This window comes from Acartia tonsa, chromosome 5 (genome assembly GCF_053477335.1).
Source record: "Acartia tonsa isolate MP-2025a chromosome 5, ASM5347733v1, whole genome shotgun sequence".
Taxonomy (NCBI): Eukaryota; Metazoa; Arthropoda; class Copepoda; order Calanoida; family Acartiidae; genus Acartia; species Acartia tonsa.
This window is the reverse complement of record NC_137264.1, coordinates 5,474,664-5,502,207: the sequence shown is the minus strand read 5'-3', so window position 1 is coordinate 5,502,207 and position 27,544 is coordinate 5,474,664. Positions and strand designations below refer to the sequence as shown.

The window sequence follows — 27,544 nt, the reverse complement described above, 5'->3', positions numbered from 1 at the left end:
AAAAGAAAGTAACAATTTGTTTTTTTGTGTGTAGCATTGTAAGGTAACCATCCCCTCTACTTATTGTGACTTTCTGTATTGCCTGCTCCGGTCAGCTTATCCATACAATACACAGAATCTATTATAATACACGCACACACACCAAAACAGGGGTAAATAACAACTTCATTTATTTTAATGTATTTTTTAAATTGGTTTGAATAATTTTAAAAAATAATTTTGGCGGATTTTTAACTTTGAAAAAATGTAGATTTTTTGGGGGTTGATACTAGCGCTGGCCTGTCCTTGGTGAAGGCATTATGACCGGGCAGGTCACCACATCTACCTCAGTAGTTTCGAGTCTGGGAAGCTGCTCAACGGTGAGACAATTCTGCGTGTTTATTATCTCTAAAACAGTAAAATTACATTGCACACAATTATATCATACTTTTTTTCTTCTTCCACATCTTATATTGCATAATAACCGCTCAGATTCATTGATAAATTCTAATGAAAATTTTTCTATTAGTATTTGAAGCACTTAATTAAAGTAAACAAATTACGTAAATATATTTATATTAATTTGTGATATATATTGATTCAAATGTAAAATATGTACATTATTTATTAGACTAAAGTAAAATAATAGTAAAAAAATAAAAATATTTAAAGTGATACTTAAATTTAACTTATAAATAGTGATATCATTTTAGTGTCTAATATTTCTTAAATTTATAACCCAATTTATCTAAATAATTATCTATGAGCTTCGTCCCTAGCCCAAAGTGTCACCCCCCCCCCCCCAAACCACATAAGAGTAGCTCAAAAAGAACATGAAAAACCTAAACAATTCTGTAAATCACAATCTTTTCGGTCCAGCTAGTTTTAAAACAGCTCAAAACCAATTTTTCGTTTTATACTCTGTGTGTTAAAAATTGTTTAATTTCAAACTATTTCAATTAAAAATAGAAATTATATCTAAAAAAATCAAAATCTTCATTTCTAGTCATATTTATAAATAGAAGTGAAGCTACGCCACTCAAATTGAAAATATCCTTGTTCTTATTCTTAAAATACAATTGACTTTCTAATTTATTTTCTAACAATTCCCCCCTTCTAGTTTAGTTGGTCTAAACTGGAATTTTGTGTATCATGACAAAAATGTTTGTCCTGTCTATGAAAAATATTTTAAGCTGACATTGTGTAAATATTTTTGTCAGTTGTATGAGGGAGGGTAGTTGGGGGGGGGGGGGGGGGGTAGTGTAATGGAATTTTAAACAATAAAATGACTGAAACATATTGTCTAAACTAAGTTTTAGAAGAAAACACCCTCAAGGAGTTAAACATTGTTTTTTTTTCGTGGCTTTATACTGCGCCACTAATAGGTCTTATAGAATAATCAATCTCAATAGCAGCTTCAAAGTATCCTTGAAAATTTCTTAAAAATAAATTTTTTTCTTGAAACGGGCCCATATACGATATTCTTAGGATAGAAGCAATATTTTGAAACAGTCTTATGCTCCTAATTTAAATTTTAATCTATATTATTTTTTTCCTAGGGGGAAAACTGGAATCTTGAAGTATGTCTGACGACGAATATTATGAGGAGGAGGTGACCTCCAACACCTCCAAGAAGGGAGACGAGGCCTTCGCCAAGGCCAAGCATGGAGTCAAGAAGGGAGAGCTTGACGAACAGGGATAATCATTAAATCATTTTATTTCTATTTTCTGATAAAATCATGTCAAAAGAGAAGATGACTAAAGTCCCTCAACTGAATATGACGACATACGATAAAATAACCAATGAGAGGCCAGCATAAATTTTGCAATTGGTCATTACAGTGTATACTGGCCTCTCATTAGCTATTCTATCGTATGACGTCATAATTTGTTGAGGGACTTTAATCATCTTCGTCAAAATAGTATGCTGGTATTAATCAGCATAAAGCAAAAAGAATAAGAATAAAGTCACCATTAGAAAGTTTTGATATGGTAGATATCGGTTTTCAGTAGCTAATTGGCTATAATATCAACATAATATATTGTGCAAAATTGTTCTTACAGCGAGCCTTAAAAGGAGATTGTCAGTTATGAACAGAGAACACGTTTTATCACATTGCCATCGAGTCTAATTTTAGAAAACTGCGAATAATTATTTCTTTTTGTTTATTTTTTATTTAAAAATAATATTGTTTTTATTTTGAAATAAAATGATGTAATGATTTGTTACTAGCTGAGGGAATACATCAACGAATGGCGCAAGCAGCGCGCCAAGGAGGAGGAGGAGCTCAAGAGGATGAAGGAGAAACAGGTAGCAAATAATCCTGGGCTCCACCCACTTTTCATGGCTGCTTGGCTATAGCTTTGAATTTAGGATAAATTTTACTGCATAGCTTAAAATGCTATTGCCAGATGAAAATTGATTGGGAAAATCACATAACTAAAATAAGAATTCAACCAATAATTTTAAAATAATACTTTAAAAAAATCAAAGAAAAAGGAAATAGGTGAATTCAAATCATAACTTGAAACTGTGAATTGATTTTAGGTAAAATAATGTGTTTTAAACATTATCAAAACTTGAGGTCTTATCATACTCAATCTATTGAAATATATATTCATAGGCTAAGAGGAAGGAGATCAGAGCCGAGCAGGAGAAGAAGCTTGCTCAACAGAAGAAGGAAGAGGAGGACAAGCTCAGGTAAACTATTTTTAAGGACTGGACTACTAAAGATTAAATTTAAAGGATTGGTCTCTACTTAAGTAATATAGTTTGATATAAGCAATTCAATAATTTTTTTAAACATTAAACTATTGATTTATTGAAGACAAATTTTACTTTAAACCTGTTATATAAAGTACTAAGGTTTTTTTCTGAAGCTTACAATTTCAATAATTATTGAAGGGGTTTTATGCTATTTGTTTTTTAGATTTTAGCCTTGGGATGGTTTTAGGATATTATTCTGCCCACTTCCTACTTTTCCCGTATGATATAGAACCCTTAGACACTAGGGCACAGCCGCTAGTATAATGCAAACAACACATTTTTTATGGTTATTAACACTTTTTTTCTTTAAACATTGAAAAAAGGCGGGGAGGATTTTTTTTATGAATATTTTCTTGTCTATAGAAAGGAGGAGGCTGAGAAGAAGGCCAAGGAAGCCGAGGAGAAGAAGAAAATGCTCGAGGAGGCCGAGAGAAAGAGACAAGAGATGATGGCCGCACAGAAGGAGAAGGGAGGCAAGAAGCAGCAGGCCCCCGCTCTGGACGCCAGAAGAGAGATGTCCAAGACCAAGGAACAGGTCGAAGAGGAGATGAAGATCTCTCTGTCCATCAGAATCAAGCCCCTCAACCTCGACGCCATGGACTCCGATGAGCTGAAGCACAAGGCCGCCCAGCTCTGGGACACCATCGTCACCCTGGAGACTGACAAGTACGACTACGAGCAGCGCCGTCTGGCCCAGGACTACGAGCTCAAGGAGTTGAAGGAGAGACAGAAGATTCAGCTGAGAAACAAGGCCCTGAAGAAGGGTCTCGACCCAGAGGCCTTCACCGGCAAGCACCCTCCCAAGATCCGCATGTTCTCCAAGTACGAGAGACGTACCGACACCCGTACCTACGGCGACCGCAAGAAGCTGTACGAGGGCGGCTGGGAGGTTGTCAGGGCCGAGATGTTGGAGGCTTTGTGGAAGGAGCATCACGACGAGTTCATGAAGAGACCCAAGGCCCGTCTGCCCAAGTGGTTCGGAGAAAGGCCAGGTAACATTTTATCTGACTCTTACAATCCCACTATTATGATTATTAATTAAAAATATCAATATTTTCAATATTTCCCATGTAAAATATTTTCCCTGTCAGCATATGTTCTTATACAAATATGAAAAATCTGAATTAGAGGATAAAATTTAATAATAATATCAGTCTTTAAGTCAGTAATGATGTACTTCTAAACAATCTAGAAACTTACCATTTCTTGTATATTTTATTTAGTAGCTGAAAAAAAATTCAATAAAATAAGTTTTTAGGTTTTAATTGTTTTTATAATCCAATAAGGATATCATCTATCAATTTTAAGCAATTTAAAATTTGACCGGCTAATAATTACAGTGTAAACCAATATATACTCGAATTTATACTATTTGTTTTAATTTTAGGCAAGAAGGCTGGCGACCCCGAGACTCCCGAGGGTGAGGAGGAAGAGGCCGGAGCTGAGGCTGCTGCTGAGGAATATGATGAAGAAGAGGAGGAAGAAGAGGAGGAGGAAGAGGAAGAGGAGGAAGAGTAAATGGTAAGGACTTGTTGTAATGATGTTTAGCGGTGATGTGGCGATGTATAGCGGTGTAGTTGGGATGAATGGCGGTGTTGTGGCGATGTCAAGCGGTGTAGTGTGTGATGTTCAGCAGTGTTATGGCGATGTATAGCGGTGGTGTGGCGATGTATAGTAGTGTTGTTGCAATGTATAGCTGTGTTGTGGAGATGTTCAGCAGTGCTGTGGCGATGTATAGCGGTGTAGTGTGTGATGTTCAGCAGTGTTCTGGCGATGTATAGTAGTGTTGTTGCAATGTATAGCGGCGCGGTGTTGTGGCGTTGTATAGCGGTGTTGTGGAGATGTTAAGCAGTGCTGTGGCGATGTATAGCGGTGTAGTGTGTGATGTGTGTAGAGGCGATTTAAAGCGGTGAATAACGATATATATGGTTGCAGTTAGAGATTATATTAGGAATACACAAGTCACAGAAGGAGCATATTAAACTGATGGAGATAATTGAAATGTTTTCTGTCAATATCATGGTTCTATTCGTTTTCAGAATCCTATTTTCTAGATAGATAACTCAAAATATTAAGAAAAAAGTGTTTTAAAAGTCGAGAACTACTCTTGTTCTAATATTTGTAATAAAGATATGACAAATAATATTATTAATTTGCCTAAAGTAGACTTATTTCATGGCAAAAAAAACACATTTTGAATAAGGAAAACTAATTTGCATGTTGAGCAAATAATAATATGTTGTCAAGTCTATTATTAGAACAAAAAAGCACATTTTTTGTCTTCATATTGTTACGCATATTCAAAACAAATTTATCACGAAAGATGTCCAAAATACAAATAAAGTTTTTAAAAGAAAGATCACAGATACAAGGATTGGTTAAAGGATATGCATTTTTTTTTATGTGATGCCCGGAGTTATATTTAATAATTATTTTTTTTTAGATTCTTTCTGACCTTCTGTGATCTTTCCCCACCTCTGATGATCTCTGAACCAGATCTGAATGGGATCCAAAGAGCCCGGGATGCTTCCACACAATTCTACCACACACAAAAAAAACTACCTGTGGCTTTTTTGCATTCTCCAACCATCAACAGAAATCCAACCCTACACCAAAGATCTCAGGAAGATTAGTTCTGAGGTCCTTCAGCCCGTTGAGAATCCACCATCTTGCAATAAACATCGTCTTCCAATATTTACACCATTTTGCATTGTTTGTTTAAAACCAGGATGTCGTCTTTGCTGTGCTAAATGTCGTCTGTTGTTGCAAATTTTGCAGTGAAGGTCGTCGTTTGCATGCAAGATGTCGTCCTCCACACCACCACAAAATAATGATGATGTCGTCTTCCACAAAACTTCAAACATTCCAACCATGACCAGATTGTTGCTTCCACACATATCATTAATTATTATTATTATGAAAAGTTTCTAGTTTATTATACATTTTTAATTAAACTTGGGGGGGTAAATCAATTTTTTGCAATACTTTGTTTATAATAATATTCGCTGTTGTACAGTGTAGATAGGCTTGTGAGCTTGTGAGCCAGCCAGAATTTAATAAATTTAACATCTTATATAATATGCATTATTCTGTTTTTATTTTTTTATTTGTTAATATAAGATTATCAAAAGAATTTTACTGTGTTACACCAATAAGGTACAAGTAAATGATAAACAATAAAAATTAAAATAACACATAAATTTATCATGTAGTGGAGGATTTTTAAACAAGACTGATTTTGTCCATATACATAAGAATAACTGGAAAAAGTGTTTTTTTTTGGCGTGAAAAAAAAGGTTATCTTAAAATTAGTGTTATAACAATAAGGAACAAGTAAATGATAAACAATGAAAATATAAATTTAGCATGTAATGAAGGATTTTTTATAAACAAGATTGATTTTAACCATAAATAAAGAGTTTGCTTTGGCGTGAAAAAAATAAGTTTATCTTAAAATCAGTTCTCGGACAAAGGAATAAAGTATAACCAATAAGCCAAATAAAATAATATTGGGGGGGGGGGGGCGGGGGGGTGAGGTTGGGCACAATTAAAAACAAACGAAAGCTGAAAATACGTATAGGTTTTGCGATTTTTTTAAAGCGATGAAAAAATGTCACTACTGCATCAGCTGGCCAAACTTAGACTTGCAGCCGACAGTTAGTCAAACAATCTGCAGCAATATTATCAATTTGCATAAGATTAGAAAGTTAACCTGCGACCGTGGCTCAACACATAGCGCATCCGCTCGTCGTCGGGAAGGTGATAGGTTCGAATCTCGTTCCGACACCGCGTCATAACTAAAGACGTTAAAAATTGTTCCCACTGCTACTATGTCAGATGCGGGACGTAAATAGTTAGAGTGAGGGGGGAATGCCATGGCCCAAAACAGGCGCAACTCGCTAGCATGCACAGTTGGGACTTCTCAGACAAAGGTCTCAGAGAGTTGGTTGTCTGATGGGTGAATGGACGCTTTACAACGCAATCATAAGTATTGTATGTATGTTCCAAGGTGCGTGGAGAGGTCTAGTACCCGAAGCGACACCTAGCCCCCTAGAGTCTTAACTCTTAAGATTAGAGATTTAAGTATAGTATAGTCAGCTAACCGCAATATTAATGTTACAGCACGCACAAAAATCCTTGCAAAAAAAAATTGCAGTCGTCAATTTCCCTGTAAAATTGTTGCCATTGTCAAGGATTTATGTCGACGAAATGGCTCTAATAAAAAATGATCTTGGATGACCTTATATCGACATGATATTTTTGAAATATTCGTTGGACAATATTACATCAACTCTTAGGTATTGGATGACATTACTAATAATAATGTTGAAAAGATGCAGACAAAGCCCTGCGAAGCAAACGGGATAGGTCAAGTGTTGTAAATGCGCTAATGTGGGCAAACCGACAATTCAATGAAAATTTTGACACCCCCCTAAAACTGAAATCGATGCAAAAATAAGTTTTAGGGGGATATATTCAGACAACAAGAGGAGTTTATTATTATGGCAATGGGGTGTATCCACCAAGGGCGTCCAAGCTTGTTGATTGGGGGGGGGGGGAGGGGGGGGTAAAATATTTACAATATTTTTTTTTTTTTGGGGGGGGGGGTAAAACTAAAATTCATTTGAGGTCCGGGGGGGTGGGGGGTAATCACCACTTTACCCCCCCCCCCTGGACTTCCCTAGATGTTCACCCAACCATTCAAAAGTCCAACAAGCGTCCCTAAATGGTTAAATAGACGCGCTAATCGCGGAATTTTTTAAAAACTCCTTCATTAGATTTAGGGGGTGGTGACTTTTTACCTTCACATCCAATTTGACTGTATTAGGAGGTGCAATTTTGAGATGTAGTCCCTGGTCTAAGGGGGTGCAGATGGGTGTACTCACTTAATTTTGCCAGGGGGTTTATTCACCTCCACACACCTATCATGCACGCCTCTACTTAAACCATACACCGCCATATTGGTCAAACAAATTGCGACTAACAAACCATTATTAAATGCTCTAATGAGGTCAAACGGTTAATTTGTGGAATCTAATTAAATAACTTAAAACACGTATCGATTAGTATAATTTTGCTTTAATGTTTAGAAAAATTTAAGAAGTTTCTTACATAAGAAAATTATAAAATAAATTTGATTAAAAACATAAATAAGGGTAATGAACGGTTTTCCTCACATTACAAGTCAACTTCATACGAACTTGAGTAAAAAGTGTTATTTTATATGTATAAGGTTAGGTTAAAAAAGTAAAAAAGACCTCTGCAGGAAAAGTAACCCCTGTGGAAAGGATATAGCAGGGTTAAACCACACGTAGTGGTTTGACATCAGGGTTAGTAAAACATTTAGGGGAGAGAGTTCTTGTTAAGAATTAGTTTTGAATGAGTGAACAAATCAACTAAAAAAATGGCGAGCGAATCTTCGCTTTATAGAACATACTTTGCTAAAAAATATTCATATATAATGGAAAATTATTTATTATTTAAAATACATCAACAAAATATATTTATATATATATGTATTACATACTTTACTCTATATATTAAAATAATTTTAATCATAACAATTTATAAGCAAATATAACACAATAATGTAACATTTATTTAACTTCAAAATTATAAATAACTCTTTGACAAAATAATATTTGGAAACATATAAGTAGTAACCAATTAAAACCTCTTTTACTATTTTAGATTTTAGGTATTCATTATTGAATTGAGAGGGTATAAAGGTATGAAAACACTTAATACGCCATCCTTATATAAAAGTAACAAGATATCTATCTGTTTGTCAATCTTCTTTGCAATATAACTTATCACACGTTCAAGGAAGGCTTTTGACTATTTTGGGGGAGGGTATCACAACATTCCCAAGATAAATCGCAACTAGAGAAAAATGCCTTCACCTCCGAAAAAAGTAGAGTTATCTTGGCCATTTTTCATCGGATAAATTTTTTTTGCTTAAAGCATCATGATTTGCAGATTTTTTTTGTTGGGGGGGGGGGGGGGGGGTTGCATTTATGCTTACAAAAGAACAGAAGTTTTTTTTAACTTAAAATGGCATATGTTTTCATAAAATCACACCAAAGCGAAGGTAAAAATAAATTTGATATCCTTTACATGTGAATATACGAATTCATTCTTATATTGATTAAGATATTTCTACAAATATAACCCCTCCATAATTAACTTTGGTTTTCAGATTTTCCAATTATTTTAAAGAAATAAGATCAACTTTTTAAAGAGTTAATTAAACATAACATAAAATACATTTAAAAATTTTGTACTGGTTACAAAATCCGCCTTTTTTTATCAGGGCGAATTAATCACATTTTTATATAGAAACACATATTCTATTTTTAATTTTAGTCACTTATCTTAATAAATTTCTGTTTTTTGATTCTATATTTTTTTCAAGTTTAATAATATTGACGAAGCCCATTTTGTTCCGAATTTGTATCACTTTTGAAAAGTGCGACTCAAGTTACGTCATATTTTTCTTTCCCGAAAAAGGGAAGGGGGGAAGAAAATCTCTTCGAAAGAGATGGGGAAAACCCCCTTTTCTCTCATCTCTTTTTTCTTCCCCCCTTCCCTTTTTTTCTTTCCCCCTTCCCTTTTTCGGGAAAGAAAAATATGACGTAACTGGAGTCGCACTTTTCAAAAGAGATACAAATTTGGAACAAAATGGGCTTCGTCAATAATATTAAGTGTTATAATGGTTTTTGTTAACTATTACAAAATATTTTTCTTTTCTTAACTCAAGTTAAAACTGGATGCAAATATCTTATGAGAATAAATTTTGGTAATTACCATCTTTAAAATTTGATAAAGGGAGACAAGATTTATGTTGTTATTACGTAAGCAAAATATCTAGTAAATTCAGAAGATTTAGAAAGTTTAAAAACTCTCATATAGCTTATCTTAAAAAGGTAAAATGAATATTATAAATTTGATATTAAAAAATTGTCACATTTTTCTTGTTCTAAATTTTTTTTGACTTTGGTAAATAGATCAAATACTGATAAAAGATGGTGTTTTACAAATTAAGAATAAGATGCCAAATGTGCTAGATTCTGGATTACGAGGACTCAACAAATGTCCTGCCTCCCTAAATTATAATCATTATTTATTTTAATTGTTTGTATCCAAGGGTTACGTCTGATAGCAGTGAAGCTTAAACAATATATGTATAATTTATTCCAGGATTGCTTCGGATCCGATTATCCTCGGCTAGATAAGAAACTATTCTGAGCCGCAACGCATCGTATTTTAGCCAGCTTTTCGCAGATAGTAGCAGGGGCGTCTAAGCTTTTTATCTTTTTTTTTTGGGGGGGGGGGGGGATTATTTTAAGGGGGGAGAAATTTGTTATTGGGGGGGGGGGGGGGTAAAATGGTAAAAGATACCTAACTAATAATGAAATACTATCAAATATTTAGGAGTAAAAATGCGCGCGAAGCACGCCAAAATTTTTCTGGTAGGGATTTTTCATTGGGGGGAGGGGGGTAAATACCCTCTCATAAAAAGTTGGGTAGGCACCCCCAAGGTAGGGGTAAATTTTAAAGGGGGGGGGGTAAAATGAAAAATATTTTGGGGGTGGGGTAATCACCCCTTTACTCCCCCCCCTTGGACTTCCTTGGATAGTAGGATGTCAATAATCAAATATCAGTTTTGGTGCCCGTCCAGACTCTCGGGGCAAACAACACTGAAATTAACCTTACATTTATTCGTTTAACTATCCACAGAAAGCTGCTATTTTACGATGCGATTAATTTCAGGAAATCATTGTTAAAAGTAAAACTAACCGACTCAAATGGCTTGTAAAATAGCTTTGCTTCTAAAATTACATTGATTTTATATTTAGGCATTTTTTAAACAAGAAAGCCATGAATTTGAATTGTAAGCTTTGGGTTAATTAATAATACTGTCAAAAGTTAATACAACCTTTTTAAACTATAGTATAATCTTTTTATTATATATGTAAATTTTATGAATATTTATATAATATGAGGTTGTAAGCTATTTTATTATTATATTCTAAGCACAAACTAGTAAAAATAACTTCAAACTTAATTAAAACAAAATAATTTTAATTATGGAACTTTTATATATATATAATTCATAATAGCCTTAGGGTGAGAGGGCTGAAAATTTAATAAAATATTTATAAACTAGCCGCTTCGCCCCTAGCCTCTGGGGGCTTTGCCCCAAGAGGTTTGATCAAACCAATTTTTCGTAATTTAGATTTTAAAAAATTAATCTAAACAAAAATTTTCTTTGGGGGGGGGGGGAGAATTTATTTTTAGGGGGGAGGAATAGTCGACCCCACTACTTTAATTTTAGTTTTAAAAAGAAAAAAAAAATGGGGGGGGGGTTGGGGGTATCCCACATCCCAAGAAAGTAGTTATAAACCTTCCCGGGACCTATGAGAAGCTACCCTGTAATAGAAGAACCCGATCGGTTAGCGAGATCCTTCGCTACAAACAAACAAACAGACAAACACACAGACAAACAAACAGACAGACATCGTTTTACTTTTTATTATAGATAAATTAAGTTTGCTATTATGGCATCCTTTCAGAAATATATTGATCACCAGTTAGTAATTCATAAATACTTTTGATTATGTTGGCTGTTATTTTCTTTTTCTATACTTCTTCATTTTATTGATCAAGAATAATCTATCTTACTAATTTTCATTGGTGCATTTTATCTTAAAATATTATTAGCTCCTTCTTATTAGTTCTGAACATTTAATAGGATAATATTAATTGTTGAGTCGTCTCTTTTTGCCATATCATTGGCTGTAATATTTTATTTGTAACATCTTATTGGTTCTAAATACTCCATAGGAGAAGATGATTGGTTGAGTCTTCCCTACCCGCCATATCATTGGATGCACTGTTTGTAAAATCTTCGTAACCATCTCCACCTGATATCACCAGGACGTGGTTTGTCATATTTTCTGTACCTTCAATAAAAATCAAATTATGGTTAGAGGTTTAACCAAAAAAGTCTTGTTTTTAATAAATCTTTACAAATTTTAGACCTTAACTCTAGGAGAGGGGGGGGGGGGGATTAAGTAGGGCCAAGCACTCGTTAGCAACTTAAAAAATGAAAGAGTTTTCCCTTCTTTATAAAAAAAATATAACTCTTCTCACCCACCATAAAAAAAATATTTTGGGAGGGGAGGTGGCATTACCTAACAGCATCAGAAATATGTGAATTCAATAAATGCCTTACTGTTCGCTCATACATCCTTATATAAAGTAAGAGGATGTCTGTGTGTACCGAAAGCTCTCACTACCCACTGAACCGATATGGTTCTCCTTTACAGTAAGCTTCTCATAACGAGCAAGGTCTGGTTACTCAATCCTATGTATGATGTTAGGAATACAATCATTTTCATCATATTTTTGTATTTCATCTCTTAATGCGAAAACATAAAAATAAACATTATACCTTTCTGTTTATCCTTTGACTGGTGAAACTTAGCTGGCACCGGGCTGGCAGAATCTTCAGGTATACTGGCCTCCCGGCCCAGCCTGTCCTCCAGTCGGCTGCCAGGAGTTCCAGGTATACTGCCAGCGGCCTCTGCTGGACCAACCTCGACACAGGTAAGGAACCTGACATGTCCGGTGTGTCCGTGGGGAATACCTGCCATACAAAAAAAAACACGTAATTTCTCAAAGTCATTGGTAATTTAAGACACCTGTGATATTTAATAGCATCTAAGATAATCAGATGATTTCTCTAAAGGTTGAATAGACGGACAAAGTATGTTAAAGATTAGGTGGTCATTGGTCCTAGGAAGCAACAGGAAATCTAAGACTTTTATCCTATTCTCTAATAGTAACCGAGGAAATATATATTCTACAGAACACCCATCTATAGACTTTTATCTCAGATAACGGCAAATTATATCACGTTTCCTTCAAATCGTTTACTTATACACACGGCCAATCATAATTAGTTGCTTCGCTTTTAAAATTTGTTTAATGGAGAAATGTTAATATCATAGAAACAAGGATGACAACATCCACAAAAGCGAAGCACTGAAACGGTAGGTCAAACGGACATTAACACTTGTATAGTGTCAGAACTGAATAATCAGAATATAAATGTACAAGAGTCAAAGCAAAATTGTAAGTAAATTTGTTGAAAAACTGCTTTATACAGGATAATGTTTATGGACATACTTACATATTTAGGACTTGATTATAGAGTTGCTTCGCTTATAACATTATACTTTGTTGCCCCAGGAATCAATATACCAAAAATCAGATCAACCGGATGATTAGATCACAAAAAAATTGTTGTTAAAAAAGTAAAAAAATCAACATGTTTAAATAGACGTAGAGAAATTTTGGTAATGATTACAGAGTTGCTACGCTTTTTAAATCGTACCTAACTACTAAAGGAATCACCATGCAAAATTTGAAATCGATAGGACAATTCTAACATGCCTAAATTAATGAAAAAAGCTATCTGTTACGGACGGACGGACCGACCCTAATTATAGAAAAGCTTCGCTTTTAAAAATATGAAACACAACAAAGATTTTTTTGCCAATACCTGTTATTTGTGGAATGGTTTGAAGTTTTGTTGTAGTTTCTGTTAGCTGAGGCAAAGTTGCGGTCACAATCGCACCTAAAAAATGTTTCCAATATAGCTTCGAACCCGAATATTATCCGTTGGGTTAGAACCGGTTCTCGGCAATATTGAAAAATCATGTATAGCATCGTATTACAGACAAATTTCTACGATTATTTTTTTTAAATCATAAATTTAATATCAGTTTTGATAGCCTAAGCATTCGGTTTTAATCTTATTCCTTTTAAAATCCACGGAAAGCTGTCTATAATATGATGCGATAAATAACTATTCTTTAATAAATCATAAATTTTTATGATAAGAAATCCAACTTTAACTTTTTTTGCTGAACAGTCTACAATTCTGAAAATATTCTTTTATAACTCCATTTTACCATAATTTCTCTTCTTATTTACTTGCTTTGATGTCTTTCAGTATATTTGTTACAGCAATGGCCTAAAGGTTTATACAATACTAGCGGCTACGCCTCTAGAGGCCTCTAGGGGGACTTGAGGAGAGAGTCGAATTTAATAATTAAATTTCTTATTTTAGTTTTTAATTTTAGTTAAAAAACAAAATTATTTTTTTTTTTTTGGGGGGGGGGGATTTTTCATTTTTTTTTTGGGGGGGGGGGATTTTTCATTTTTTGGGGGGGTTGGGGGTGTCCCACCCCCCAAGAAAATAGTTATAAACCTTCCCGGGACCTCTGAGAAGCTACCCTGTTAAGGAGAACCCGTTTGGTTCAGCGGTTAGCGAGATCCTTCGGTACAAACATACAAACACACACACAAACACACAGACAAACACACATCCTGTTACTTTATTATAAGGATTTATATTGGTTCTATTATCCTAGATTTACAAAAGATCAACACCCTAAAGAACTATCATACCTGTATAATTTTATTTTATAGATTTAAAAATTAACCTCAAGGTTTTAGGTAAGTTCTGGGTTGTAATTATTTAAGTTAATGAAATGGAAATGGAGGTCAACATGAAGGAGACAGCGTTAAGTGGCACCAAAAAAATGACGTCATACAATAAGGTTACCCAATGGTAAAATTTATACTAGCCTCCCATTAGTTATTTTATCGTATGACGTCATTTGTTTGGTGCCACTTTACGCTGTCTCAACATTTCTTATGATTGTTATCTTTAGAATATGATTATACCTGCCGAGGTACCAATCCAGATTGTATCTTTCACAGGTAAGATGGTCGTTACTCTCAGGCATGCTGTCTTGTGCTGCCTATATAGATAAATAGATAGTGATAGATAGACAGGTTGACAACGACATATAACCATACAGACAGACAGATAAACATCTAGCAATACAGACAGACATAAAGATACAGACATATAGAAAGACTGAAAGATTGACAGACAGATAGAATGACATACAGACAGACATATAGATAGAAAGGCAGACATATAGAAAGACCGAACGGACAGACAGACATAAACATATGTAACGCAGAAAGAAAGACAAATTGACAGATGGACATACAGACAGAAAGATATACACACATACAGACCGACAGATAATTAATAATTTAATTTCTTGATAGTTTTATCCATAAAAATTGACAGATATATAGATAGACAAATTATAAATGTAAACAAATAATTGAAATAGATAGATAAAGGTATAATCATTAACCTGATAATATCATCACAACCAGAAAGTAATCTTGTCACTGTTGTTACCACATTTAGTTCCAGCAGATAGGTCCTGAACATTTGAAAATAGCCTAAAACCACCGCACGGCAAATAAAAATAAAAATAAAATAGGCTAAAACCACCCCGGGAGCTATGTAAAGCTTACCTAAATTGGAGAACTCAATCGGTTCAGTATTTCAGACTAAAGAACTTTTCAACTTTATATTATGGGATTCATTATGTTAAAACCAGGGAGGAAGGGAGGGGACAATGGGCAATTAATTCAATTTTAGAGTTTTAACTCAATATCTTCAAAACCAGATATATCTGGAAAATTCCAAAAATTTAGATATAGCAATCTTTATTAGATTTGTATAATAAAAAAATATTATCCTGTCTTATTTTCCTGTAAATAGTCTGTAATTTATCATAAGAGGTATGACCTTAGTACTGGCAGTTTCTTAAAATTAATACCATAATTGGGGTTTGTTTTCATTTTTGACAATGGGTTGATTAGAATGGATAGTTACAGAAGTATCACAGTAGAATTTCTGGTTTATCCGACCCATTCTCAGAAGAAAACTATTTTGTTTAAAAACCAAAATAAACTTGTTTTGAATTTTTTTTCTCAAATGGTCTGCTGGTATTTGTATTGGTTAGTTCAGTAGGAGTTGTCTGCTTTTGGGAATAATTGTTTTAGCGGCATTCTTTGCGCTGGTACCCAAAGTCTTTTAAATTTGCCAAGATAATAAAAGGTGCATGTGTTCTGGTACCCAAAGTCCAAGACTGTCAGAAATATGAATTTTAGATCCATTACCTCCTCCCTTCCTCCCTGTGTTAAAACAAGGACGTTTAGGAACACTTGTACAGAATTTGCTAAAAACAAATATTGATACGCTTAAAAGCTGATAATAATGAAAAGATAGAAAAAGAAAGATGGCTAAAAATAGAAATATTGAGACTGTTAGAAACATAGGGATAATTTGCATTAAATAAGAACAAAGATACACGACCAATTTTAGAGTATCTTCGCTGTAAGAAATGTCTTTAAAAAAATATAATTGTTGTGATTTTTAAGTGATTCATTTTGTAAACTTACATAATCGATATAATAACTACAAATAAATATATATATAAAACAGAAAAAAATGACTCGAATTAAAGAATTTTGTTAGTGTAACTAATAAATAACAAGGGTATGCCATTTTAAGAATATTTTCTTTTTTTTTAAAGATTATTGAAATATATTTGGATTATTATTTCATGTTACCTTGATTTGATATTGTACAAATGCACAACTGCCGAGCCTTGTTGAACTAACCACAACCCTATACCACTCAGCTCCATACATATTATACTTTTCCTAAATAAATCGATAGATGTATAGATAAAAAGATGAATAGATAGATAGATAAATATTAAGATAGACAAATTTCATAGAAATATAGATTTTATGGGACCTCAAATTTAAGTCAAGGTCAAAAACAGAAACTGGACATTATAAAATTAAAGATGATACAAATTTTAAGTTATTAAATTAGGTGTCCATTGTATTAAAGTTTCAAAGTTCAGAGTAAGAGTTTAAACCTAATAAATAAAGTTAAATAAGATGAAATATTCCATAAACCAGACTTATAATTTATTTTTGAGTCAATTTTTTTTATTTAAGATTAAATAAAAGCCCTAGGATAATTTTTTGTGTCCAATTTTCAATGTATCAATGTCACAAATATGAACCTAGTAATAGTGTCCAATTTTATATCTTTGTGACGTAACAAAAATCGAAGGATAAGAGGGGAGGTTGGAAAGGAAACCCTTAAAAAAGAGATGGATTTTTGTTACGTCACAAAGATAAAAAGTTAGACACTAATACTAGGTAGTGTTTATCTGAAGTTATTTATAATCTTAGGCTAGTAAAGATTAGGTTATATTGGTAAAGGTAGTCCCGCATGTTAAGGTCCCCGGCAGAAGATAGACATTGAAAAAAACTAACCCCTACTCTCATTTTAACTTATCTTAAAAATTAGAGTTTGGGGTTTCTGTGCTCGGTCGTCACTTTAAAGGAAAGTACTAAAAAATATCATAAAAAAATGTCTACCTAGGATCTGCATTTAGCGTAGTAACATCCATGACCGTATGATTGACCGGATCTAGCCGCTTGATAGTATTATGCGTGGCGCACCAGACAGCTCCCATGACCACGCACATTCTTGTTACGGGGTAGGTTGGGTTCCCCACACTTTTTATTACACATCCACTCTTATCCCAAACACCTAAATTGATTATTGATTGATTAACAGGCTGATTAAAGTATGTGATAGTTTCTTTACAGTGCAGTGGCGTACACAGGTTTTGTCAAGGGGTTGTATTTCACAATGGAGTGAAATAAGGGGAGAGCAGGCCATCCCAACTCCAATTCCCAGGCACTCCTCTTCAACAAGCTTAAATTATTTCATGTGAACCATTATCAAACTCTTGATATTTACATACTTATTTTATGTTAAATTGGGTTAAGAAAAAGTAGAGTCCAGCAGGTTGTGAGCTCCTGCAGAACCATGTTTCTTTAAAGTGAAAATAAACTAGAGGGGAGGGGGGGGGTATTTATAAGTCAAGCATCAAATCTGTTTTTATTGAGAGACATAAAGACTTACAGACTACCGGATAAATTCAATAATTGTAAAATGACCAGTACAAAGTTGTTGAACGATCAGTCCAGTCGTTTACTAAATGATAGCAGATAGGTTTATAACCAGACAGAGATCCTGTTACTCTACTTTACACAATTATCAAATTGGAAATGTCATAATTAAAAAGTATTTTTTCAGTATGGCTTCGAAAGCGATTAATATCCGCCGGATTAGAACCGGTTCTCAGCCACATTGAAAAATTATGTGTAGCATCGTATTATATTCATTTTTTACGTATATAAAAATGTACAATCAAAAGATTAAAACCAATTTTTTTTGCATCTCGAGGCTAAATAACAGGTTTTAATCTTATAATTTTACATTTTTATATCCGCGGAAAGCTGTTTATAATACGATTCGATAAATAACAATTATCACACCCACCATTATCTCTTGAGTAGATGATGACCTCTCCATTGCCCAGGGATACATAAACTTTATCCTCATGATACAGGATATGAATCACTGGAGAGGAATGGAAAAATTTCTCCTTGTTCTTTTTCAACCTGAAATGTAAAAACAAAATTAGTTTTTTTTTAAATTCACTAGCACTGAGACGAAAACGCATTGAAATTATTTAGAGTACTTCTTTTATCTTTTATAAAGAATTTCTTTTTGATTTTTTTCATTTCAATTTAATCTAATCTTATCATTTTCAAAAAAGATTAAGAAATTGATATATTTGGTTTCAACAAATCTTAATTACATTTATATCTTGAATTTGTTAATTTTCACAGCCTTGCTACTATGTGAGATCAATGTCTTAGTTTTATTTAAAGATATAAAGGATTTGCTCTTTTTCGAATATTTAATTTGCATTTTACCATGCAATGGATCATATCTATTGAAATATGTACTTTGTACAATAATTATCTAAAATATTCAACTCTAAGAAATGCAAAATCTAAAAAGATATATAAAAAAATATAGATAATAACATTACAAAGAAAAAGGAATATTTTGATGTTAGAATTTTTGCTGACTAAAAGAAGAAAAAAGCTGTACAAATCCGTTAATAATTAACATAAATGATCAGAGCTAAATGTTTATGGGTAAATAAAATAATAGAAAAGTTACCTTATATTATCTGTACAATTATAAACATGAATAGTTCCATCTTCTGTCCCTAGCCACATTGTAGCACCTCCCTAGAAATTATAAACATGTATAGTTCCATCTTATGTTCCTAGCCACATTGTAGCACCTCCCTAGAAATTATAAACATGTATAGTTCCATCTTCTGTCCCTAGCAACATTGTAGCACCTCCCTAGAAATTATAAACATGTAATGTTCCATCTTCTGTCCCTAGCCACATTGTAGCACCTCCCTAGAAATTATAAACATGTATAGTTCCATCTTCTGTCCCTAGCCACATTGTAGCACCTCCCTAAAAAATTATAAACATGTATAGTTCCATCTTCTGTCCCTAGCCACATTGTAGCACCTCCCTAGAAATTATAAACATGTATAGTTCCATCTTCTGTCCCTAGCCACATTGTAGCACCGCCCTAGAAATTATAAACATGTATAGTTCCATCTTATGTTCCTAGCCACATTGTAGCACCTCCCTAGAAATTATAAACATGAATAGTTCCATCTTCTATCCCTAGCCACATTGTAGCACCTCCCTAGAAATTATAAACATGTATAGTTCCATCTTCTGTCCCTAGCCACATTGTAGCACCTCCCTAGAAATTATAAACATGTATAGTTCCATCTTCTGTCCCTAGCCACATTGCAGCACCGCCCTAGAAATTATAAACATGTATAGTTCCATCTTATGTTCCTAGCCACATTGTAGCACCTCCCTAGAAATTATAAACATGAATAGTTCCATCTTCTATCCCTAGCCACATTGTAGCACCTCCCTAGAAATTATAAACATGTATAGTTCTAAATGTTCTCTCCCACCCTAATACTATTGCAAGGTACCTGAGAATCTGGTCTGTTTAAATACTGTGAATTTCTAAGGCTGATGTTGTCCTCTTCGTCTTCACTGGAGATATCCAACATTTGACCTCCGAGGCCACCTAATATCAACAAAAATTAAGTCATCTTCATTTTTAAAAGTCTTTGCGTCTGTCATGTCTTCAATTTTTAACTTTAAAGTTCACTACCTATAAGTTTTATAAAAAGAAATATTATAAAAAATAAAAACTTGTAAAACAAATATAGCAGAATTTAATTTATTCATTCTTTCTTACTTAGTTATCTAGTTTATAACCGAAACTGTCAATTATAGCTAACTTCTATACATACTAGCTACAGAACCATTGTATATGTATCATTGAAGGAAAGGATATAAGCGGTGAATTTTTTAAGCTTTTTTTCAGTTTGATATGCTGACAGGGGATGAAGTTGGGGTAGTCTCTCAGCCTATTCTAGCATCCCTTTCTTGCCACTATTGTTTGAATCATGAATATTTCACAAAGAAGCAATGAGGCGAAGATTAAAATACCTGATCTTGGAGATGAGTCAGCTGTTCCTGTTTCTGAGTTGACCGTCCAAGACTTGCTGGCCCAAGTGTCGCTTACTCCTGTTGGTTAACAGATTCAAATAATTATTCTACCCTTGAAGATAAATTTTTATCTTATTTTTAAAAATTAAAAGTAACCCTATTACATAAAGTAGTATTTTTTTGTCCTTCCTTTAAAATCTCGAACAACAGAACCGATTGAGCCCACCATTTAAGGTGGGCTTTTAATAAATCTTTAGATGATTTTTAGCTATACTAATCGCCCCCTTCCTCCCCTTTAAATACAAATCCCCTTGATTCTAGAGGCAGATCCACAAGTAAATAATTATACAAAATAAAATTATGGAAATAGGATTTTCCGTTCATCCATAAAACTGACAATTATTGTAAGTTAGTTTTGAAGTCTTTATTTGGGACTAGATTTTTTTAAAGTGAGGATATTAAATAAAGTAAAAAAATTATAATCTGTTCAACTATCCTGTCGTTGTACACGATGAAGAGGAGGGTGGAGTCATCCATCCCATGGCTGCCGGGGTCGTAGGGGCTGACCAGCTTGGCCAGTCTTTCCTAAATAGATAGATAGAAAGATAAGCAGATATATGGTAGATTCAATTAAATTAGATAACTAGCTAAACATGATTTAGGGAGGATGGAGATTGCATAAACCCATATATATACAAGATAGATAGATAGATAGCTAGATATCTAACCCGAGGAGGAAGGATTAAGATGTCCATGCATACACAGTGATCTATCTCCAGGTACACTTGATAGAGACATACAGATAGATAGATACAAGATAGATAGATAGATAGATAGTGTACACTTGATAGAGGCATAAAGATAGATAGATAGATAGCTAGATATCTTACCTGAGCAGTGAGGATTGAGATGTCCAAGGCATACACTGTGAGCTATCTCCAGGTATACATGCTATAGGCATAAAGATAGAAAGATACAAGATAGATAGACAGAGGCATAAAGATAGATAGAAAAATAGCTAGATATCTAACCTGAACAACACTATGAGCTATCTCTAGGTACACTTGATAGCGGCATAAAGATAGATAGAAAGATAGCTAGATATCTTACCTGAGGAGGGAGGACTGAGAAGTCCAAGGCATACACTGTGAGCTATCACCAGGAACAGATGCTATTGACTGTATCCTGGCATTACAGACACCATTGCAACAAATAACACTTGGCTCTGGTCTCACACTCAACACGCACACCTTAAAAGCAAAAAAAATGCTCATTTATATAGAGAATCTGCTTTATAGTTGTTAATTCCTGAAAGTCTGTCCTTCGAGTTAAAAGAAAACAAAGGAAGGGAATGGATTTCTTTATTTAGTACGAAAGATGGTGAAATTGAAGGAAATGAGTTTTGTTTGACAATAATGGGCAGGTTTGTGACTATTTATCATAGGAGAGGGGGAGGATTTGTTGCTTCTGCCTAATAGATAGTTCATCTGGAGAAATATATTTTCTCAAGCCCCTCACTCTCATTTTGTTTTTATTTTTTGTGTTATACTGTTTCAAAATCCCTCCATCCCTCATGAAAATTAAATAAATACAAAAATAGCCTAAAACCTGCTAAAAAGCGGTCCGACCGCCATTGATGTTTTATAGTTAATTGGGCTCCGGGAATGTTGTTCTTCCTTTTATCTTTCATAATAAAAAATCACGTTTCCCCCAAACTAAGACAGACGGTCATACGGACAGACGGACATTTCAAATTATAGAGTAGCTTCGCTACTAAAAACCTACCTGTCCTACATAGCCATCACTATTACACACCCAGACATCCTTCATTCCATGAGAATTTAAACTCAGGGTCGGTGATGCACTTGTAAACTAAAATATAATAAAACTAGCGGCTTCGCCCCTAGCCTCTAGGGGCTTTGCCCCAAGAGGTGATAAAAAAATTAAGGCGAAATTCGTAAAAGGACCAAGGAAATCTTCTACAAAACATAAAGGACCAAGGAAATCTTCTACAAAACATAAAGAACCAAGGAAATCTTCTACAAAACATAAAAGACCAAGGAAATCTTCAGCAAAAAAAAAATGGAGGGGATTTTTTTGTTTTTGGGGGGAGTTTGGGGTGTCCCACCCCCCAAGAAAATAGCTTAAAACCACCACAGGACCAATAGGCATATACCCTGAAGAGTAGAATCCGATCTATTCAGTGGTTACCGAGATCTTAAGCTTCAGACGGGCGGACAGACGGACGGACAGACAGACATCAAGCTACTTTGTATTATAGATAATAGATATAGAGTATGTGGATATTATGACAGGGGAATTTTTGTCGTCATTTTAGGTAGATAATATAGTCCTCAGATATTGGTCAATAGGTCAGGCGAGGAGATGTGATGGTGTAAGGTTATAAGGGAGTATCGCTATACTAGACAGGGTAAAACATTTTATCAGGGTATGCGAGAATCTCTCACAATATCCATGTATTTTGTATCCATTAATAGTTATTTATCGTATTGTATTACAGACAGGTTTCCGCAGATATTGAATAAAAAGGATTAAAACTAGTATTAACTTTATGATTTTTATTTTGAAATTCGTGATAAATTGTCTGTAATACTATGTTATACACGATTTTTCAGTATGGCCGAGACCTGGTTCTAATCCATCGGATATTAATCGGTTTCAATGCAATTCCAGGATATTTATTACTTAATAGAGAGCAGCTCTATGAGACACGACGTGTATTTCTTCATCTAATGCCATAATAAAAAATAAACCCATTGAATTAGGGAACAATAGTGCCCAGTTCACAAACAACTTTTAGAGGTCGACCGATTTATTCTATAGGTCAACCTAAACAAGTACAACTAACAAATGCCTTTATAAAATCGGTCAACCTAAAGCTTCTTTAGGTCGACCTAAAATGTCCAGAGGTCGACCTTTGTCTTTTGTGAACTAGGCTTAGATCTTTATCCTGAATCTCATCCCAGGGAGTAAGGGAGGGGACAATGGGCAATTAATTCAATTAAGGAGTTTTTGCTGAAAGGCCATGAAATCCAGATTTATCCAGAAAATTTGAAGAAAATTTTAAAGCGTATAGGGTTATATAAATTAGATAACTCAAAATGAGTTCTAAGAAGGAAAGCATTTACTTATAAAATAGGTTACTAGTCAAAATAATTTTATACAATATAAATTTTTTGTCTGCTAGAATTTGTATCAATTCATTTCATTGATAATAAATTCCGCGGCAACTGTGCGCAAGTCCCCAAAGTAACCAAATTCAGTCTAAATCCTTCACGAACACTTTAGGCTGGTCCCCAAGGTTTGAAACCCTAAAATATTAATTATTTGATCCATTATCCCTGTAAATAAACATTTTATTGTATGGAGTTACGTACGAACCCTAATCATAGAGCCAAGATCTAAAGCCTCAGACGGTCAGATAGACAAGATAGGTAAATGGACATACAGACGAACAGACAGACATGGTCCTACTTTCTATGATAGATATCATTTTTTAAAATTTTGAAATACTTGTACATATCCGTACTTTAATTAAATCTAAAGTACAACGATTTATAAAAAAAATTTTAGAAGTACATATAATAAAGGAAAAATAATATTTTGCAGCGTTAGAATAGTTTTTCTTTATAAATATTTTTTTTATAAAAGTGTATCCGGACTTTTTTTGTAGATAAAATGCGTCATAGTAGAAAAAAAAACAAGTACGACTTGTCAAGTAGCTTGCGCAACAATATTATAGATTAGGTTATACCAGTAAAAAATAATATTGGTTAATGCAAAAAAATTTCATACCTAGACTATAAACTGCCCAAAAATATTATTTTTATTTTTATGATAAAAATCATTTAGTCTTTCTTCTAAAACTTTATCAGCCTGTTATTAATTTGCTATTTATGGACATATTTGTCCCGAGTATATTTGTAAAGAGAGGTTAATGGCATAAATATCTGGTTTGGACAGTTTGTTACAAATTTTTTTCGTATTCATTCGAATCCGGTGGATAGGAACCGGTTCTCGTCCATGCGAAAAAACTATGTCTAGCATCGTATTATATCCAGCTTTCTACGAATATAAAAAATGTACAATCATAGGATTAAAACCAGTTTTTTTAGCCGGTGCCTTCGGCATCTCGGGGCTAAAAAAACTAGTTTTAATCTTATAATTGTACATTCTATATCCGCGGAAAGCTGTTTATAATACGATGCGTGAAATAACTATTATAATGTACATTTTCACACACAGAGGCACACTTTTTATTCCGTCTCATTTATTTTTTATAAAAAATATTGGGCAGCTGTTTTTTTAGGGAGAGGGGTGTGATAGAATGTACAAAATCTTTAACCTTTTTTTAAATACTGCGAGTTATATATTCTGTTAATTTTATCGCGAACCTTAGACAAAACTTTAGTTATTAAGATCCTAGGTATAGGCTTTCAACACTTCTAGTATTGACAAACTTTCTATAGGGTGGTAAAACCCTTTCAAATCATCCCCTTCCCCCCACCACATTAATGTCCTTGCATCTGAGATATGAAGAAGAAAGTCAGTTCTATAATATATCTGTATATCTGATTAATACCTCTGTGGACAGTTGATAACATAGGTCCTAAGGCAATAACATCCCATCTATTGCAGACAACCAACTTTTTATTAGTCTGCACCTGTTTTGGGCCAAGGCATTGGCCCCACTATTACTTATAATGCCGGGTATCTAAAATGACAGCAGCAACTTTGAAAGTCTTTGGTTATGACGCGGTTTGGAAGAATGAAACCCATGACATTCCCGACTGCGACTACTATACCTGTAGGCCTGCTCTTGTTTTCCTGATGGGTATCAGAGTTAGAAGGTTTGGAGGCGGGTCAGCCTGGATTTCCAACTTTTCTTTACACTAAAATTAATTTAGTATTAAAATTTGTAGTTAATTTGTCTATAAGTTCTCAATGGATGTCTAAAAATTTCTTCTAAAATATAATTATTCTATTTTTTATTTATTTTACCTTTGTAAACTCCTCCTCCCATTCTAGCTTTGCCTGCGTGGAGTCGAACACAAGTCCTATTGTCTCAGGACCCTCTGCAGTGTGAATACTAAGGTTCAGACAGCTGCCGGCGTCACCAGACCTTGTCCCGTCCAGCGATTGACGTTCCATTAACTGAAATTAAGATAAAATTAGATTTGTTATGAAAAGCAAAACAGCCAACTATCCGTGGATTAAAAGGGATCAGACAATGATCGATGAATTGATAAATTGATGATAGACAAAATTACCCCTTCTGTATATTAATAATAAAATAGTATTTGAAACGTTTGAACACTCAACTTAATGAATCCACCGATTGAATTAACTCATAAGTCCCCAAAGTTGGTAAACCAACGAAAAAGAAAACGTTATCATAAAACTTTAGGGACTTGTGTAATAAACAGCCCATTGTCCCCTCTCTCTGGACGTACCTGCTGGCTGTTAGTTTTGAGGGAATGAAAGAAAAGGGTGAGGTAATCTTAGTGGTGTGTTGGTATATCCCTCCCTCCCCTGATGTCCCTACTATAAAATTCTATGGAAATATTGACCTGTTTTTGAAGAGTTGACATGGATGATTTCACCATTTCTTCAATATCTCGATGTGGGTTTGATAATCGATTCAACTGTTCACCTAAAAAAAAGAAACATATCTGTTAAGTAGAATAATGTTCGTTTTTTACGCACATTTATATAAAACATTTGCTAACCAGTTCTGAAAAAAGTCTCATATTTGTATCTAATTCTTATCTACAAATCAATTAAATATCCAATTTTTGTCTAAGTTATAAATTACAAATTATGTAAAATAAATCTTTAAGATATTGTAAGGTTTGAATTATTAATGAAGTGCGAAAGGGGGATATATGGAAATTTTGTTATCCTTTCTTTTCCTTCTTTTGTCCCCTAAAAGTTAAGACGCCAACCCATGACAAAAAAAACACTGTTAAAAGGATAGACGGTCCGACCATAGATGTAGATAAGCTTCGCTTTAAAATTACTTCTAAGAAATAAGAAATATAAATATTTATGATTTTTCTTTTAAAAATCATTTCGTTTCATCATTCATAGTTTTCAAGAAATTTTTTTTTTATTCTAGAATGTACAAACTATATTTTCAATTTTTATAATGAAGTAGACAAGGACGGCATCATCCAATAGAATCAAAATACATGCTAAGTAAATCATATTTTTTATTTAGAAAAAAAACATTGAATTAACGAAGGATCAAGCTAACTGCCTAACCGATATGGTTCTCATTTACAGTGTAGATTCTTACAAGTCCTAGACAGTTATATTGCGTGGGTACCACCATCCCCCAAAGAGAAATCGCCCATATGAAAAATTAACCCCCCCAAAAATCGTTTTAATGGCCTTTATGGTTGTAGACACTAGTATTTAAATAAACTGCCCTGAAAAACTTAACAATCAAAGAAAATATCGCATTAATTGAAGCTTTTCTATAATTAGGATCGGTCCGTCCGTCACAGACAGTTTGCTCTTTTCGTTAATTTAAACAGGTTAGAATTGTCCTATCGATTCCAAACTTTGCATGGTGATTCCTATAACAGTTAGGTACGATTTAGAAAGCGTAGCAACTCTATAATCATTACCAGAATGTCCGTACGTCCTTTTTTAACATGTTGATTTTTAACTTTTTTAACAAAAAAATTTTATGTGACCAATTTATCCGATTGATCTGATTTTTGGAACACTGATTCCTAGGACAACAAAGTACAATGTCAGGAGCGAAGCATCTCTATAATCAAGTCCTTAAATTGTAAGTATGTCCATAAACAATATCCTGTAATTGAACAAATTTACTTAAAATTCTGATTATTCAGTTATGACACTCTACAATTGTTATTGTTTGTTTGTCCTACTGTTTCAGAGCTTCGCTTTTGTGGATGTTGTCATCGTTGTTTTGCATTAAGATTATTTGTTCCCTGTAAAAAATCCATAATGTACAATTACATCGAAGTGACCAAAATTCTCTGACGCAAAAAAACTTTTATTCTCAAGAATTCCAAGACTCAATAGAAAACTACGTAAAAATAATAAGACGCAGAAAAAATTACAAAAAAGTTCATTGGTGCCATTGTCACTGACATGGAAATTATACATACCAAAGTATTTGGATGTATATATGTGTGTCTACTGTTTGCTTTTAGATCTTGAGAACTATATCTTTTTAGGATTAATGCTACTTTACTCCAAGAGAGTAAAACTTTTTTATAATTAGGATCTGTAATCCGTCTGTACGTCACAGTTAGCTCTTTAAATTAATTTAGGCATGTTAGAATTGTCATATCGATGTCAAACTTTGGATGGTGCTGCCTGTAACTGTACGATTTAGAAAGCGTA

The 27,544-nt window shown here is 33.8% G+C and overlaps 2 protein-coding genes across 2 annotated transcripts in view; one reads left to right on the top strand and one right to left on the bottom strand.

The window, feature by feature from the left end:
• Positions 1 to 248: 248 nt before the first annotated feature.
• LOC145318596 (troponin T-like) lies at positions 249 to 5,824 on the top strand. Its single transcript, XM_080159982.1, has 7 exons — positions 249 to 359; positions 1,539 to 1,675; positions 2,213 to 2,290; positions 2,604 to 2,680; positions 3,110 to 3,738; positions 4,134 to 4,267; positions 5,190 to 5,824. The coding sequence occupies exons 2-6, from the start codon at positions 1,562 to 1,564 to the stop codon at positions 4,262 to 4,264; spliced, it is 1,029 nt and encodes a 342-aa protein (XP_080016108.1). The 5' UTR covers positions 249 to 359; positions 1,539 to 1,561; the 3' UTR covers positions 4,265 to 4,267; positions 5,190 to 5,824.
• Positions 5,825 to 11,379: 5,555 nt separating this feature from the next.
• LOC145318595 (uncharacterized) overlaps positions 11,380 to 27,544 on the bottom strand; it is a 105,200-nt gene continuing 89,035 nt past the window's right edge. The window contains exons 44-60 of the mRNA XM_080159981.1: positions 25,732 to 25,814; positions 25,163 to 25,315; positions 24,967 to 25,053; positions 21,926 to 22,012; positions 21,251 to 21,390; positions 20,641 to 20,725; positions 20,141 to 20,222; positions 19,615 to 19,712; positions 18,759 to 18,829; positions 18,066 to 18,187; positions 17,093 to 17,267; positions 16,265 to 16,357; positions 14,995 to 15,066; positions 14,507 to 14,583; positions 13,317 to 13,391; positions 12,204 to 12,398; positions 11,380 to 11,712 (exon numbers count right to left, since the gene is read on the bottom strand). Of these exons, the coding sequence (XP_080016107.1) occupies positions 11,579 to 11,712; positions 12,204 to 12,398; positions 13,317 to 13,391; positions 14,507 to 14,583; positions 14,995 to 15,066; positions 16,265 to 16,357; positions 17,093 to 17,267; positions 18,066 to 18,187; positions 18,759 to 18,829; positions 19,615 to 19,712; positions 20,141 to 20,222; positions 20,641 to 20,725; positions 21,251 to 21,390; positions 21,926 to 22,012; positions 24,967 to 25,053; positions 25,163 to 25,315; positions 25,732 to 25,814 (1,829 nt within the window). The 3' untranslated portion in view covers positions 11,380 to 11,578. The remainder of the gene's footprint in view (positions 11,713 to 12,203; positions 12,399 to 13,316; positions 13,392 to 14,506; positions 14,584 to 14,994; positions 15,067 to 16,264; positions 16,358 to 17,092; positions 17,268 to 18,065; positions 18,188 to 18,758; positions 18,830 to 19,614; positions 19,713 to 20,140; positions 20,223 to 20,640; positions 20,726 to 21,250; positions 21,391 to 21,925; positions 22,013 to 24,966; positions 25,054 to 25,162; positions 25,316 to 25,731; positions 25,815 to 27,544) is intronic.